The sequence below is a fragment of the Aythya fuligula genome, chromosome 8, assembly GCF_009819795.1.
Source record: "Aythya fuligula isolate bAytFul2 chromosome 8, bAytFul2.pri, whole genome shotgun sequence".
NCBI lineage: Eukaryota > Metazoa > Chordata > Aves > Anseriformes > Anatidae > Aythya > Aythya fuligula.
The window spans coordinates 10,844,073-10,862,366 of NC_045566.1; the positions used below are offsets into that span (position 1 = coordinate 10,844,073).

Below are 18,294 nucleotides of genomic sequence, written 5' to 3' on the forward strand. Positions count from 1 at the left end.
TAATCACCAAATTTTACTTCTGAAAAATTTAGTTTATTTCATCCAAGAACACAAGCAGTCTACAGAATACTTGATTTCAGAGAAACTTAGTGCTCAGCCAGGTTCGAAAGCACATTGGCACGGCAGAATGGTCTGGAAAACACCAACAGTGATTATTTACCGCTTCCCATATTGTCAGCATTAGGGACACCAACCAAAACTAACCTAAAGATAGTAAAACACTGACAAAAGGAAGCCCTACTGTCATGTATCATGCATGTGATCAATAGATTTTGTTATGTCAGCACATCAGTGCAGCCAAAAGCAGCGCTGGGATCCAAAGCCACCAGCAGGTCTGCCAGCACCTCCACCTCTGGGGCAGCAACACTGAAAAGCAATACGGGAGCAAGGATCGCTTCACACTCATGTTTTACCACCTCCCTGGACACTTCTGCCAAGCACTTTCTGCAGCAAGACATGGGGCAGGTGAACCTCGGGTCTGCCCACTTGTATTTTCCCCACAAAGGAAGTTCAGGATATCAGTCATTTATGTTGCAGCAGCACCTCTCTTTCATAGGCAATTGGCAAAGATCAAGCCTCAGGGGAATAAATCCCATTTGGAAGAATCTCTCTCAGCTTCTTGGTAGTAAATCTTTAGCTAGAGCAGTTCACAATATTCTCCCTCTTCATTTTCTCAGGTGACTCTGCAGGTTAAGGGTGACAAAGGTTGCCCTCTAAACCTTTCTTTGAATGATCTGGACAGCCTGAGATGGAATAACGAATCAATTCCTCTTAACCAAAGAAAAAGAAAGCTTTTTTTTTCCTCTCCTCTCCCAGGCTGGACTGAAACGGAGAGGAAAAAAGTTGGTCAGTGAATAAATTACTTCAGATGGCACGAACAGACGACCTCACAACTGGGGAATGTGGTTTAGCAGTAGTGTTACAAAATGCTGTACACAGTCATGAGGCCCTGAATTTTTTTTTGCACTCCTCTTTCTGTAGTAAGAATTCAAAAAACGCTGTCTTCACTGACCTATATTAAAGACAGATGCCATGGATTTGAACTCACACCAAGTAATCTAATAGGTACCACACTGAAGTCTTCAGAAAAGGAAAGCTACAAATTGCTGGGAAAGCCTTTCCTCCAGAAGCCTTGCTGGAAACACAGAAGGTAACACTGACCTGGGGAAGCAGATACTGGCACTCAACGTGGCCTTGTATAGCAAAATCTAACCTACTTTAGGGTAAATAATTAAGAATAGGCAGTACTGTTAACAACAAGAAGCTGCAGAGCCACCCAGATGGAAACCTCTCCTCTGTGCTCCATACACTATTCTAATGAACCCTCTTCTGGTCAGACTATTTTATTTTTATTTTTTTTTTCAAACTTCAAAGAGCAGCTGCTTGTCTGAAAAAAGCAATGCAGCCAGCACCCCAACTGCCACATGTAACTGCAATGAGTCAGAACAGGATGAGGTCTGTCTCAGAACCGCACACAGCCTGGTTAATCCAACCTCCCCTCTTCTTGTATCACCCTTGCCTTCACCGAGCATCAGTCCTAGAGGAAGCAGCTGGTCAGGGCTCTCCAGAAAAGAATATCCAAAAAAGTATATGCCCAAGATGTTTGGTGTACAGGTTAAGGCAAGCTTCAAGGCTGAGCACTGAAATAGGTTTCACTTTCCAGTGGAATAGGTCCTCTCTTCTTTGTTAACTCAAGCAGGCAACACTTCACAAATTCACAAAAGCCTGAGTTCCATGATAATAAAACACAGCTTCGAATCCTGTATGATCAGAGTATCCAAATGCATTCAATATGTATATCATAAACATTTTGTTTCTTGGCTTTTCAGTTTTTCCTCCATCAACCAGCTGGAACAGATCGCATGGCCGACAAGAAAGAAAGAGCCCCTACACATTCTGGCAGTTTTCTACCTCTCCCTTTGTGGTCCTGATTCTCCCTGCTGAAAACAGACCTGGGGCTGTCAGCAGTGTTTGTGCCTGTGCTCATTTCTGCTGTGAGCTGAGAGAGAATCCCACATGCTTCCATGTAACGTGAGAGGACAAAGCATGCCACAGAAGTTAATGCTTGGGTTTCCCAAAAGTAACTAGAGAAAATCTCATCTGAGCCTCACAATTCAACTCAAATACCCATAACATTAAAAGGATCCTACAACAACATCTCATGACTCCCTCCCTCGTGTGGCACATCATGTGGGTAACCTTCCTGCTGCAAGGTAGTCTTCAGAGTGTCTTGTCCAGTGCCTTGAGCATCACACAACACCAGCTCTCTCACCAGCCCTTGTCAGGGTCAGGCCCCTTCAGGGTACTTCTCCAGCACTGATCTGTCAAGGATGCTAGCAGCAACATCATGCTTCCTAAAGAAAGAGCACATTATAAGTGATCAACCTGATCCAAACTTACTCTGGTCCTAGGTCTTCAAACCTTGAAGAACTTTAAACAGTAAAAGTCTCTGTTTTGCTAAGTAAGACTTGTAAGTCATGTTTCTGTAAGACAAGGAACAGAACAAATAATGCACCTTTGGCTTATATTTAATGGGTTTCCATTCAGTCTCTCACACCTAGAATTCTTTGAACCTATCCTCCTTGTAAAAAGCCCAGGATCATTGTTTCACAGCGTGGCACTCAATACTGGCCTCTCTTCTGCTATGCAATTCTCCTCAAGCACAGCAAGAGCTTCCTGAGTTCTTTCAGCATAAATGAAATATTATTTTACCTAACATATTATAATCATAGCCGTTAAAAGTATATCTTAGCTTTGCTGTCCTTCACCAGCATGCAAGAAATTTGTATGTGTTCATTCCACCAAACTCTTCCTTGCCTTGATATATATTCTTTTATACACACGCATGTATATACATAGTCACTATATATATTCTTAACATTTATTTCTGGCATTTTTAGCACATAAACACAGCACGGCCTTGACATATCTGGCCACATTGCGGCAATGCAGAAGACAAATATAGAGGCAGATTGAGTAAAGTAAGCTGTCTCTTCCCATACACCCCATTCATAAAACCTCCTCACTGCCACTTACACAAAAAGATAAATAAAGAGCTGACAACTAAACTGTGTCTAGATACCACAGCACGAGTGCTTTTCTGAGTAAGAGACATGCTTCAGAGGCAGGCTCGATAAACACTGTAATGTTCCCTTGATGGAATACACTCAATTCTTCGGGGAGGGCATACGAGGATTCCTTAAAGTACTTCCCTTTTGTTTGTCCATGGAAATAGAGTTCTTCGAGGGTGGAACAGTGCTGGCCTGCAAGAAGGGATTGTGTTAAACCCCGCAGATGCAGGAGAGCCTGGTGACCACCTACATGCCTGAGGGGTTTCCAATGGAGGCAACTCCTGCATCAGTTTAATGATAAGCCCACAACTGCTTTGATTCAGGACAGGCAGCAACAAAACACCTGTTTTCACATTGTTCCTCGAGACCAATATCAAGAACAAAGCGATGAATGCCAGTGTTTCAGCATAGATCCATATCAAACCCACAATACCACAGAACATCTAGTCCTTGCAATAAACTCTATAACCAATTAGAATTTGAATGAGACGTTCCCTTAATGGCCTCAACACAGCATTTCTAACCTCTTAAACTGAAGTTCTGGGAATGATCTATGCTTAGATAGCCCAATCCATCACAGTGACATGCATTTATTCAATTTCCATAACATATTCAGAGATCAGGAAGGTCTTAGGAGGAGAATATTCAGTAACTTCAGTAACCATAAATTTAAAAATAGTTCACCAGGGCAGAAGCTGGCCAAAAGTAATTTCTTTACTTGGCCTAATCTCTAACTTTTAGAAGAGTTTTCTGAAGGGAGAATATGAAGCGTGGCTTTTTGCATGCTCTTATCCCAAGATGATAAAGGAACATGAAGGCTCCCAGTAATTTATGCGCTTATAGGAAGTTCCTGAATTGGGTTTTGCTACTGAAGTAAGTTTGCCCTTCTGGGAAGGCAACAGCTCAAAAAATGCTTGCTCAAACAACAGTAAACAGATTTTTAAAGTTACTAGCTGTAATCACATTCACCCTGAAAAACAAATTACATTCAGTTAGGCTAATGCTACTGCACTGATGAAGTACAAAGTGTTCTGCCTTATAGATATGGAAGGAAAAAAGAGAACTGAGCCTTTTCTTTGTAGGATTCTCAGTTTTTATAACAACCAGTCTATCTTATGAAAGAACAAGATGTGCAAAGCCAGTGCCAAGATGAATATAACAAGAAAGAAACCAAACTCATGCATGCTAGACACCTTCAATAGATGCTCACCTGAAGATCAAACCCATCTAACCAAAAAACACACACATGCTAGTTTGAACTACATGCATTACAATTTATTTACTGTGGAAATCCACATTGGCTATTGTTATTGTGCTCAGAATCAAAAAAACAGGCTGAAGAGCTTATATTTTAAATGCAAAAATGCAAACAAACTCTATCAACTTCCAACCAGTAGTATGGAGATCCCCTAGCATTTGAAGATTAGTCATCCCTAGCTGTCCAAAAACTCCTCAGCTACTCTTTAAAAATCAGAAGAATGTTGCCCAGACATAACAATCCCCAAGCACATACACTTAGGTATCTGTTGCTTGAATTGTTGTTGCTGAGAAAAGCATTTTTTTTTTTTCCAAAGAGAACAAAACCCCCCTGTATTCACTGTTCTACCTTTTCTATAAACACACTAATATTGTTTTTCACTTATCCTGTAGGTAAAACTGGTTTTCCAGGAACATTTTTCTTTCTTATGAAACTCAACTTAGTGGGGCAAACAGCATAAAGCTGCTCTAAGCAATGCCCAGCCATTCATATTTTTTGCTTTACATTCTTTTCCCACATAGTTTGATTCATAATTACTTCCAGCTTCAGGAAACTGGCCCTTTTAAAAGCACCAAACATAATTTTTTATCTTTGTTTGCATACAACAAATCAAGTAATGATTCAGTTATATCTAATTATCCAGAAATTCTGACTTCTACAATCTTTGTTTTCTTCACCTCCTGATGTTGCGTCTAACACAAGAATCCCAAAGTTAAATAAAAGACTTGCTTTAGGAATCTTTATGAGAATTCCAAAATACCAAAATTGGGAAAAAATATGAAATGAGCTAGGAAGAACAAAACAAAGAACTGAGATAGCAATTGCATCCCAACCACACATGGGAGGTTTAATGAGATGAACAAACAGCCCAATATCTGAATCACTGTGAATAGCCAGGATTCATTTTTAAACACCTGAAGTGCTCAAACAATTGGTGCAGATTGACATATTCTACTTAATCTCTTCCAAAGTCAAAGGAAAAATACAAAATGAAGAAGAAATGAATAATTGAGCGTCAGGAAAATACCAATGATTTTACCAAATAATACCAAATACCAAAGTATATCAAATCTTGAAATAACCTTTCAGAAAAAGCAACGGCGAGATGCGTACTCCCTCCTGCCTAGGCAGGAAGGGACATCCCTGTGACTTCTCACTTCCCTCTTCCCTCCACCCCACCCAGGGCTGCAGAAATACAGAAACACAAGTGGGAAAAGGAACAGGGCACAAAGAAATCCCCCAGCAGCAGGCATGAGGAAAGCCCAGCATTCCAACACGTTGATTGCTTATTTTTACAGTGCTTAATGGCGAAGTACCACACATAGACACACACACAGCTTCAAAGCAACCTCCTACCCCAGAAACAAAAGGAGGGGAAGGGGCTCCATTTCAGTTCTTCATTATTAAAGCTCTGAAGGAAAGAAATTTCAACAAACAGAAGTAATCCAATCTGTGTGCTTCCCTAGCCCCAAACTCCCTCCATTTTTACAGTCTTTTCAAAGACTAGATCAAGTTTCTTTTGAGCTTGCAGGGTGAAGTTATTATTTTTGGCTTTCTATTTATTTTATTTTTTACAGAGACTCATTTTTTTTTTTGTCTTTTATTTTCAAAGACAACCTTGACATTATCACAATTATTCAAAAGATCTTTGTTGCATCCCCCGCATTTATAATATTGGAAAAACATGTAAATAGCTGTAATAACATGTAACAAGATGCCTACCAAAGCACAGAGCACACTGGAAAAAGTATTCCATATTTTAATTATCTAGAAGAATTATATTATATAGAATGTATACTGTATCTTGTATAAACACAGTGTATTAATTATGTTCGTGTTATGTTATTGTGGTCAACCATAATGATCTCAGTCATTTTTCCTGATTGAAAGAAGTAGTAATTTTCTTGCCTGTGATTCTACCTATAAAAAAAAAAAAAAAAAACTCTCTCAAATTAACACATTATAATACCAGTGTCTTATTAAGTGAAGAATTTTACTTCCAGCAGTTCCAAATGCTGGCAGGAAGCTCAAGCACATCTCCTAACAGTTGCAAGACTTAATCAGAGAGTTGCTTTTCCCCAGACAAAGTCAAACCCTGGGACACCTCCTCCATCATTCATCAGCTGCGATTCTACCATGAAGGTTTAGAGCTGATTGTGGCAGCAGGTAAAGAGAACAGCCATTACTCAAGGCAGGCCTTTACCTGGCTGTTGTTTAAAAACATAACATCATCGATCCAGCAGCTAAAGTATTTTCCAAAATAGCTTTTGAAGGATGAGTTTGAATTGAGGGCAGAAGTAGCAGTTTGACCAGACACCAGCTTCCATCTCACATGTCGTAAAATTGCACGCAGGCAAGGTAAGGAAAGCAAGTATAGAAGCATAAGGGAGACAATGCAACAGCCCCCAAGCCACACTGGCTGTTACAGAAAAGGAGCTTCTCACATGCACAAGGCAAACAAATCTGCACTTCTAACGTGTAACTCCAAGTAATCATTATGGTAACTAAACCGAGCTTTTGTGCTAGTAAGTGACAAACTAAAAAGGACCACACAACATTAATCTGGACCTCACCAAATATGCATTAAGACACTCTATAATTAACTACATGACCATACGCTGATCCTCCTGCAGAACTCTCCTTTCACTCCATGCAAATAGAGATTCTGCTCTGAGAATGACTCAGAATCTGTAGTGAATGAGACTCATTTCTAGGACCTGGCCAGCCTCAAAGAATTACTACAATATAAATATTTAATAGTAATAAAAGCACGCAACCCTTTTGCCAAGCACAGATGTTAGAAAGCAACTGCAAATCTTGGTGGCACCTAGTAATCCACTGGCTGAGTCACTAACATGACTGATGGCCTTAAGTTGTTCAGGAACTATTCACCCCTAAAAGGATTAAGACCTATGAATTGTATTGTATTTTTTGTATAAATACACTTATCTACATAACCAGCTAATGTTGGATTTTATTCTTAAAGCTTTAGAAATAGTATGTAGCTCTGCTGCTTGGGAGACTGCTTTACCTGGGAGAAACTGATGCAACCAGCCTGTTTACAGACTTCGGGCATATTTTGTTTTGGTATTCTAACTTTGGAAATGATAATTATGGTTGGTACAAACATAACTCAAAGATAAATTCCTTTTGCAACAGATCTTTTTCAATAAGTTAGTCAAAACAAGACCTGAATCTCCTCAGGACTATGAAAAACAGCTGATTCAGTAACGTTACTGCCTGCAGATGTCCTCAGCTTTCTGTTCATCTTGTAGCTCTTTAACAGTCCCTACCTGGGTACCATCTTCATTTTTAGACGATATAAGACTTTCCAGAGAAGAGCTAGCCTAAGCACAGGCTGCAGAAAGCAAGCATCTTCCATCTTGACATTCTGACAAGCTCAGAGCAACAAGACATGTGCAGTACCTTAAAAACTTTCCATCCCCTTCCAGGTGAGAATTCTGGCCGCTGCAGTCTCCCTAATGCCATAGCAAGGAATGTATCAGCCATAAAATTCCTGCAGAGAACACACGTATTTCTGACATTTTCTTTCCAAAGAGAACAAACGTGGCTTCCTTGCAACTTCCATGAACTCAAAGAGAGCCAGTGAACAGAATCATTACATTGCTGTAACCACAACAAAATGAGTAACATGACTTGGGTACCTACAAAGTAGAGTATGATAAAGTAGTAAAAAAAAAAAAAAAAAAAGATGCAAAGGCAAATGGATACATTTCTATTTATTCCTGCCAAATACTTTCCTCTGTACAACGTAATTTAAAATTCATGTCAAAGCACTTAAGTTTTATTGCAACTATGCCTTTGTAGAAAGTGTTACTCCTCCACTCACTTAAATGATATTAAGTAACGCAGCCAGGAACAGATTTCGAACAAATGAAAGATTAAAGATTAAAAAAAAAAAAAAAAGAGAAAACTAATTGTTGCCCCAAGTGCTTCAAGTCACACAACGTTCTCGCACGCTGTCAATTAAGTGCACTCTATAAAGTTATGATCTATGGCAAAATTCCACCAGGACGATTATATCACAACAGACATAATTAAATTATTTCTGCCAAAAAAGTCATCAGCACAGAACTTATTATCCCTCTTAACTCTCTGAGCAAGTATTTTTTTTAACCAGAAAGTCCTTCTGCAATACTAACATCTTGATTAAGAGCTGCAGAAACCACTACACATTTTTAACCATTAAATTCCACTGAATTCACAGAAAGTACTTAAAAAACACATTTGGTATCCTGACCACATGGTGAACTTGTGGAACAGCAGCAAATTCCTTTAGGCTTCATCTTCCAACACCCATTTTTCTTTCAACATTTATTTCGTATGTTTTATGGTATTTTCAGCTTTTCTCTAGCTCTTGCTATTGAAAAAAATCACAGAATACTTCAGGCTGGAAAGCAACTCTGCAAGTCAGCAGGTCCACCTCAAAGCAGTGCTACCTTTACTTTCAAAGAGGAAAGATAAACAAACAAGGGAAAAAATAGAACCAACGAAGAACTATTGCAGTTAAAAACAACATAAATACACAAAAGCCAGCCATGTGATTTCACCTACTGATATACTTGCTTTCTTTGCATCTTAACCTAACCTCATTGTATTTATTTTAATCATGCTGATTTTATTTTTCATGCCTTTCCAGAAGCTAAACTTATGGCTGGTCTGCTTTTAAAGCAAACAAGCATTTTTAGAGTGCTAGATAAATATCTTTTGAATAGTCAAAGTTATTCTATTAAAGATAATGGAGAATTTTTATCAAGGAGAGTTTTACATAGAAATGTTTAGGGTTTTGGAAGCCCTCCAGCAGGTAAAAAACCTGACAGGCTGTGTCTCAAAGAGGTGTAACCCAAACAGGTAAGTCAGCAAAGAAGAGGAAAAAAATGTAACGCAGGTATGAAATGAAGGAAGGCGCAGTGAGACTTGCTAAAAGCAACAAACAAAAGGACAGTGAGCACAGAAGGAAGGATAGGAAGAACAAGACTGAAGCAGTGGTTTAGACAGGCTGGCATCCAAAGTCGGTACATCAAAAGGGTGCAGATGGTCAGTAAGCTGTACTTTCAATACATCAGTCATGACAAAAATTAAGTTAAAAAAAAAAGTCAGACTACTAAAAAACATTAAATTATTTCTCTCTTCACTAGCACTAAGATGTTCATTCAGAAGTTACTTACCTGCTTCATAATTTTGGACTAATCTCACTGCTTTAGCATCTATGTGTATAAACTGACGATAATATATCATCTCATCCACAGCGCCATAAGGCTCTCTAAATCACAAGGATGTCCCAGTACAGAAAATTTAGTATAGAAATTGGAACTGCAGAGCCACCATGGGTATGCAACAAATAAAGCACAGAACGTTACATTACCAAAAAGAAACCCTGTCCTCATTCATGCAATAACTGTCATACTTCTTGCACACTGAATGAGATGCAGATCCTTTACAGAAATCAGTATTCTTTTTTTCCATATATGTTTTTCTACAGCACTATCCCACCTGATACACTCACCTACAGTAATTTGCATACTCACCGTCTTCTGTAAAAGCAGCTCCTACCTAGAGATCTTCTCACTTACTGTGAACAACAGTCCCCAGCACAGCTGTAAGGCTTTTTATTTCATTATGGACGTTCACAAGCTGTTCAGCAAGACTAAACTCAAAACCTTAACGTTACACCCAATGAGTACATAGAAGCTTCTTAAAATACTGATTTTTTTTTTTTAATTAATGTGATACATTGGATGGGGGATGCATCCTCAAGTCATTCAAAGCTACTGGATTGCTTCAATGTCTTTTTAAGTAGTAGAAGCAGAAGGTTTTTAGTAGTCTTTTTGCTCCTAATGCCAAAGTTTCCCCTAGGCTGTTGACCTCAGAAACAGAGTCACTAGTGACCCCTAGTGTTACAAAGTTCAGTCTCGACCGATTATGGCAAAAAGTATGATGAATATCCATCCTCCTTTGGCACTTTGTTATTCTTCTGACATAGCAAACGGTCACAGTCACCACCTCGTACTGAAGTTCTTTCCACTCCAGTTTACAAACAAAAATAGCAGTATCCATTTTCAAAGAAAGAGTGGAAATGGAACTTTAAACCTCCCAGTAAATTGCAGATTGGCATTCCTCCTGCCTTCAAATTTTTAATGCACTTCTCCTCATTTGGAAGATGGATAACTAGGATGCAACACCTAGAGCAGACTGAAAAGCATGGCTTCAGGTGGACATTTATAGCCTCTTGATCAGTCATTACGGAATTAAAGCCAGTGAAGCACAATCCAAGTCAGCCAGTAAAGCCTACTGTAAAGCAACTGCCAGGTTGCTGCAGGATTTGGCTGTCCCAGGTAGGAGTATATAGTCCAATAAACCAGCAGACAAAGTGACATAAAAGTTGCTTGCAATATAAATTTGTAACTACAGAAACAATGAGTCCAACAGTTTACTTACAATTTTGAGTCCAGGTTCAGGAGAAAGCCCAGTTTGTCGTATTCTGCAAAACAAAAGCAAGGGACACAATATCATAAAAACTGCAAGCATCTCCTCTGCAAAAGGCACCAAAACCATAACGTAGCAGAAAGGCAATAATTATTTCTAACTGCAAATAGCTCCATTATAATTTCCAGTTGCTAGCAGCTGTTATCACAGATTGTTACTTAAAGGTATTCCCAAACTATCATTTCTGAATGTCCAGCAAATACCAAAGCATGTGGGCCATGATTAACTTATAAATAAGTAGAATTAACAGATACTTTTGCAATCAAAAAAGCAAAGCAACATCCATAATTTGCAAAACAAGCATTCCTCCTAGGTCCTGATGTGATAGAACTCTCAAGTTTTTCCTCAATTCCTCGTCTCTTCCAGCCCACAACTTCATAATCAAGCAGCCCTTTATCCAGAGTCACTCAGGGGGAGCAAAATGCTTCAAGTTGAGGTGATGCTGTTCAATAGGAAACTGCAAAGTCAGTGTTACAGACTCAAACAGGGAGCAGAGATAAGAAATAAAACTTAGTTCCTGTAACTACCATATGAAGGAAGCTTTGTATTCAGCATCTTTGAATACATCGTTGTATTGTGAATCAAACACTTGAAACAAAAATTAAAACTCTTAGAATTCACATAAGACACAAGAAGAACTAACAGCTGTAGTGTCCTGTTTGTATTGGGTTATGCTCAGGGGCCTACTCACACTGAGAACCACTGGGTCTCACTGTGATAAAAGAAAAAAAAAAACGCAAATATAGAAGTAAAGGATAATCCACCAAGAGCTCAACAATCAGCACGTATTAAAAAAACACCAATAAGCAAAAGATTTCACATAATCTTTTAGAAAGAGCGCAGTGGAAATGAAGTTTGCCTTCCTCACAAAACACCACTGGAGTTTCTGCTGCAAACTTTTACACAAGACCACAAACAAGCTCCTCACACCATCACTTACCAACAGAACAGGAAAGCCTAAACATGTACCCGAGATAAAATGACTGCACCAGGTAGGTCAGTACAAACCGTGCCATTGGTTCTATATCCATTGAGACTTCATTCCCGAGTCAAGGGAAGAATCACTTTTCACATAAACTTATCTAACAGAAGCTGAAGAAGGCGTGCACGAGATCTTGGCACGCGCTGTCAGTTCTCTGCCAGCACCCAGTGTGCCACCCCCCGTCCCATCCCTCCCCACTCACACGGTGTTAGCAGCACACCCGTACATCATCCCTCCTCCAACCCCTGCGTACTGAAAGCTGCGCTGCCCCCGTGTGCTGCTCTCCTCCTGATTTCCACAAGAAATTATCTGCTCTCCATCCTTACTTCTTCTACATGAAGGACCATGTAGAAAAGGTCTGGGAAAAATCATGCATTCAATTTTTATTAACCCTTCCTCCTTCTGAAAACATCAATGCTGAGTAAATGGCAACAGATATATTTAGTTATTTTAAAGCACATACAGCCAGTGACCAACTTGCTGTCATCCCTACCCCGCTCCAGCTAGCGTTCCATCCTTCCCAACAGGAAACACAACGAGAGGAAATGCAATAAGAGATGCATCACCTCATAACCAGCGCAACATCCTGGGTTTCTACTAACTCTGCCTTTTATGAGCTTTGCAATCAAAGCACCAGAAAACGCAGGTGTACTGGACACTAAGGGCCACAGCTGACATACCCCACTGCAATGTTTCATGAGATTTACCTTGTTTGTCACGCACTCTCCTCTTCTCCTAGAGGTTTAAAGTTTTTACTCATGATAACACAATATTCTTGGCCGTAATGAACTCCAGAGCAGCCTGTATTGGTGACACTGTCATTTTGATTTTGACTTTATCATGCTTGGCAGGGTTTCATACCACTCCGAGAAATGGCATTTCCCACCAGTCTCCAGACAAGGCATTTATGCAGCTGTGCTGGCTGGAATTAACAAATAAAATGAATAAATGGAATAAGGAACTCACTGCAAGAATCTGAACAAGACTTCACCTTTTCAGCCCACAGGGCTGAGCCCGTAAGGGATAAAAGCAACAGTAACAGAAGAGGAGATCTAAGGACCACTTTGTCATTTGTGCTAGGAAGCTACACATCTCAGCTGGCAAAGTGGCACGGCACTGTACAGAGGCACAGAAATGCACAAACATTGGAAATAGGTTTCATCATCATATGCCCGTAAGATCAAGAGGTCTCCTCAGGTCAGAAACAAAACGCATGTCTCCATTTCCAGGAAGATCAGCATTGAATAACAATTTAATAACTGACAACAGTTTCATAACAAAGCATGTAATGATGGTTATGTGAACAGAAGTACAGCCAAGCATAGCAATTTCTATAAATGATGCAAACCCTGTGCCAAATTCAATGCTGGCATTAACATGGAAATTTCTCCCAAGCATCCAAGAGAAATCCGTCTAACAGGCAGCAAGTGAGAAATGCATTGTCAAATGTCTAGAAACTCCATACAGACCACCCAAAAAGCCATAAGGCACAGCGCACAATATCAATCAAGTTTTCAATTTGCATTTTGCATCTGTAACCATGTAGCTATATGCAAGCAAAATGTACAGAATTTTTCCCTTATGCTTCAAATCTGAAATCAATAATGCAAGAATTGCCTTGGCACGCTGGTTTTATCCTTCCAGACCACTGTAAATGACTGCACCGTGACTTAAGTGCTATTCCTTTAGCAACTACCTATTTAGAAGCGCAGTACAAATAACTGCCAACAAAACTGGAATATCAATTTAAACTTCTTTAAAGGATGGGCCACACGCAGCCCTTGTTCTCTCTGCATTTAACCCATAATGCAAATACGGGAGGGAAGGCAGAAAGTTCAGTTGCAGCTGTTTTATGCAAAACGTTTGTGTTTGTCAAAGAAAGTGGTGTGATACTCAGGAGACAGAAGTCTTATCAAGAACAGCTCAGACCACCCCGATACATTCCATCCTGTCCAATGCAGTTGGGTCTCAGCAGAATTGGGGTCTCAAACCAAACTAAGCCTTGGTCACTGTCCACATTTGGGTTCTTCATCTGTAGCAAAGGCCAGGTAAAATGACTTACCCTGCAATGAAAAAGGGTCAAACGCCCCACATTTACTGTGGACAAAGTAAAGACATATGGACAGTTACAAAAGTTCAGCTGATGTAAAGCAATTCCACTAGAACTCACAAAACAAGAATTGATGAAAAAAAGTAATGTGCAATGGATCAACGGAAATGGAAGGAGGAAAGGTTTTCTTCCAGGGTTAAAAAAAATACTGCTTGGGTTTACTGAGCAAGGGTGTGAGTACTGGACAAACAAGCACACAACATTGCATCCTTTCCTTAGGATTTTCCACTTTAACCTCTTCTGATGAAAGCATTAATTAAATAGCTGGGAAAAAAAAAAATAGAAAAAAATATTGCATGGCCAAGTTCAGCAGGGGCAAAACTGAGGCCCCCTGGGCTCCTCAGCCCTGTCCCTGCATAGACTGTGTGCCCATCCCCTGAAGTCTGTGTTCCATTTTTCCTCACTCCCATTTACTCTTCTGCATACATTTTTAACAGCCTTTTTCTGCAGGTTGTCCAAATGACATCAGGAAGAACCTTTAGTAGTCTTAGACTAACCCAATCCCTGCTGCTTTTCCCTGCACTGTAAAAATGCACAGAACCATTATCAGTGAAGAAAGTTTCCTAACCTTTGCAGCCCAGTGCTAGAAGCATGTATCACCAATCATATGTATAAAAAATGATCTTTCAGTGACTTATAATGTAGCCTCAGTGAAGATTTCTTTTTCTATAGGGAGCAAAAGAACTTCCCTGACAATACCACTCCTATGCGAAAGCACAAGGTCTAGAGAACTAGGACCAACACAAGAAATAAAAAGACTATATTAGCTAACAAAATATTCTCTAAGATTTTTTTTTTTGTTATTATTGAAAAGACTGAATAGTTTAAATTTTTTTGGAAAATATGAATTTGAAACATGATCCCACCTTCCAGTGTAGATTTCAGCCCAAATGGTTAAAATCAAACAACATCCTAAGCAGGAAAAATACAAGAAAAACCAGGAACTATAGAGCACTTCCCAACAATAGCAGCAAAAGTTGATATTTCATAACCATTAAAACTGTTCATAGGCTGTGCAAACTGACCTGCTGCACCAAGCTCTATTTATTTTCTAAATACTGCACCTCACAAAAAAAAAAATGGCCCTATTTGGCAGAAATAGATACTCCAAGCATCATCAGCACAAGTGAAATTCAAACCTGAGAGTTCAAAGCAGGAAAACAGGGAAATCTGCCTCTAGTCACAAAGCCCTGCATACCCTGGTGACACCTAACCTCATGATGATACTACTTCTTTTCTCACATTTAATAACAAGAGGAAGCAGTTTCCAGCTCTATACCTTCATCTTTTTTCCCCTGTAATTTCTGATTGGGGCCCCAAAGACATCTGGACCAGCTTTACAGCCTGAGGAAAGCAATACACCAGAGGGGTCTCCTTCACCAGGCACTACAACTACATTATTCATCCCCCAGGAACAAGAAGAACAAATAAGCAATCACTTGCTGATAGTGCTGTATGGGTCATCCATCAGAAGGGTCTTTTGCCTGCTTATCTTACCTCCAAAATAGGTATAACAAAGCAAAAAAAAAAAAAAAAAAAAAAACAAAAAAAAACACACAAAAGAGGTCATTCCAGCATAGTACATTTTGAAAGGCTCTGCTACCTTAATATAGATTTTATTTCTAAAAGAACTGTCAGGAATTATACAACTTCAGCAGCCTCCAAGGATAGAAAACCAATGGACTGCTTTAAGCCAATTCCATGAAAGACTCCAATTGGAAGATGAAAAATTTCCTCCAATGAACTACGTATGCCCTTTTTCTCTTCCTAGGGAGTCATCTGTTTAAAAGCCAGACTGCAAACTCTCCTAAATAAACAGTTGTTTCATTTACTGCCATGTATTTACGTGGCTAATGGAGTCAATGCTGCCCTACTGAATCATCTGAGATATTCCTCATTTTAGATATTGTGTCGTATTTCCTAATAAAAGTCAAGAACAATACTAACAAAACAGTAATCTATGTTGGCTTTTACTGACCTACAGGATGTACTGACTTGATACAGAGATGCCACATGATAGAGGAAAATCCCATTAAAATACTTCCATTTTAAGGTATTCTTTAGACTACTTCTTGGCATGCACACCTCAACTCATTCACAGCTGTATTTTCAATTGGAGGAATAGAGCATAAATGAGAAGACAACAGATGATGACACTGAACATGCTGGCCGAGTCAGGTATGGACTATGCAACTAATACATGACAGTCCTTGGCAAGCACTCAAGCAGCTCCCACAGTCTACAACTCAAAGCAATAACGAATGAAGTAGAACTTCATTAATAAGAAATGAAATGGAGAAAAGAACTTCTTTTTCCCAATAAAGCCACTAAAACCAAGAGCAGAAAAAAAAAGATCTTTCCTATTTATTCTCTACTTTACACAAATACAGAAAAATACAGCATAATAAGGCCACCTCCCCACCCCTCCTTTCCCATCACCACCATGTAGCATTAAGAGTGATAGTCAGGAATGCAATGCGGAAAAAAGCAAACGGACTAGGCAACACATACTAGAACCATATCAGCTCCAAAGGTAAACTAAAATCATTTTCCCTCGATCCAAGACCATCCACCAGAGCCTCACAAATTCTATTATTTAACATATTATCTAAGTTAATTGCCATTAAACTTAGAAACCAAAGTGAGCAGATTGAAGGATATTTCTGGAACAGTTCAACAGGGCTTTCAATTGCAGCCACCTGTGCTACCAGATTCTCATGGGGAAAGCCAAAGAACAGCAAGTGATCTGCAACTCACCAGTGTTTTTCTTTCATGTTAGAAATCTGTCACTATTCTGCCAACTTAATGCCTGACAATTTCAGTTGTGTTCCTATTCTGGCCTCCATCCATGCCACTCTCCATCCAAAATGCAGGAGGATCCAAAATAGTCACCAAATTCACTCTGGTGTTGTATAGAAGGACAGACTCTGGGTTATTCTCCTTCCTAATGTGATTATCTGAGTATCTTCAACAGATGAAAGAAAGTTTCTTTTGTAGTTCCATCAGCTTCTCCCATCAAAAAGGGGAAGGGCTTTAGCAGAAAAAATTACTAGCAGCAAACACCTAAATAAGCAGAGATTTAAACTAACAGCTGATTACTGTACTGTTATTCCAAATTCAGCATTTGGAGGCATGGTCTCACACGTGGGCTTTCACAAGCACATGAGCTGCAGTAGATAGGCTATTCTAAATTAAATTGTAAAAGCCCCATCTTCCATACCTAAGTCAAGCCAAAATTTTGATAATTTTGATAAGGGCCAAGAATGAAATTTAGAAGAAAAGCAATAAAAACAAGAAGCAAGTTAAAATACTCCAAATAGTTTGAGCAAGGCCTCACTAACATTTGGTTGCTTGAACAGAGATGTTGCAACTACAGGCTGAAGACTCGGTAGTTGTCAAGACTGCTATACAACAGGTACTGCCAGTACTGCAACCAAATACATCTAACAACAGTGCAAGCCCATCATAACGTTTTCCCAGCAAGTGCATTAGCAGACGGGAAAGTTATACCTTCAATGCACTTTTTTCCTAATGAGGCTCAGCAAAGACAAATTTTACTAGTTTGCTTTCAGACACGGGAGGCAGAAAAAGTCTTAAAACAGTGAGGGTATAAATCTGACTTCCAAGGTCCAATGTCTGACTTGCTAGCAACAAAGTAGAACAAAGCAACTAGGGCCTGGGGAAAGAGCATTTGTTCTTTACTGCAAGCAGATGAAATCTAGGTCTATTCAAACAGCCTCTGTCCTGCTGAACGTTTCCAAGTTCAGGGCAGGAAATCATCCTTGCTGAAACAGTTTTGGCTGAAGCATTGGCCTAAACATCATATCAAACACTTATCTCTGCTGCTCAAACTTTATCTTTCAAGGGAAAGGGCAATCTTGAAGATAATCATAAAAACATGTGGGCTTGGGGAAGCCAGACCACAGCATCAGCCTCAGACAGTTGTCTCACTCTGGGCATATTTGACTGTTGTGCCCTCTGGGCTAATAATCTTCCGTGAAAGGGTACTTTAAGGTTTAAAAGCCAGATGATCTTTCCTGAACACGGAGTTCAGGAAGTCTTACGCAGAGCAACCTAAAGAGTATAATTAGCCTGAGAAGTATACGGCCAGATTTCCAGCCTCACTGAAAACCAAGATTTGCACATGGCACAAAGAGTTAAGGGCAACACCAAGATGCGTACCAACAGCTAACTCAAAAAAAAAAAAAAAAACAGAAGCTGCAACAAGGTAGGAGTAACAATTACAAAAGAGCAATTCTAAAAGCTGATTAGTATGCAAATAGAAGTCACTTTATTAGTTTTAAACAGCATGAAAACTTAACAGCAAGACTTATTCACAGCTGTCTCAATTCTGACTGATAAAAGA

General features: G+C 39.5%; 1 protein-coding gene across 3 annotated transcripts in view; it reads right to left on the reverse strand.

The window, feature by feature from the left end:
* Nucleotides 1-18,294, reverse strand: part of ST3GAL3 (ST3 beta-galactoside alpha-2,3-sialyltransferase 3) — a 164,644-nt gene that overhangs the window by 110,779 nt on the left and 35,571 nt on the right. For all 3 annotated transcript variants that reach the window (XM_032192630.1, XM_032192629.1, XM_032192628.1), the window contains one exon: nt 10,789-10,831. In XM_032192630.1, coding sequence (XP_032048521.1) covers nt 10,789-10,831 — 43 coding nt within the window. The remainder of the gene's footprint in view (nt 1-10,788; nt 10,832-18,294) is intronic.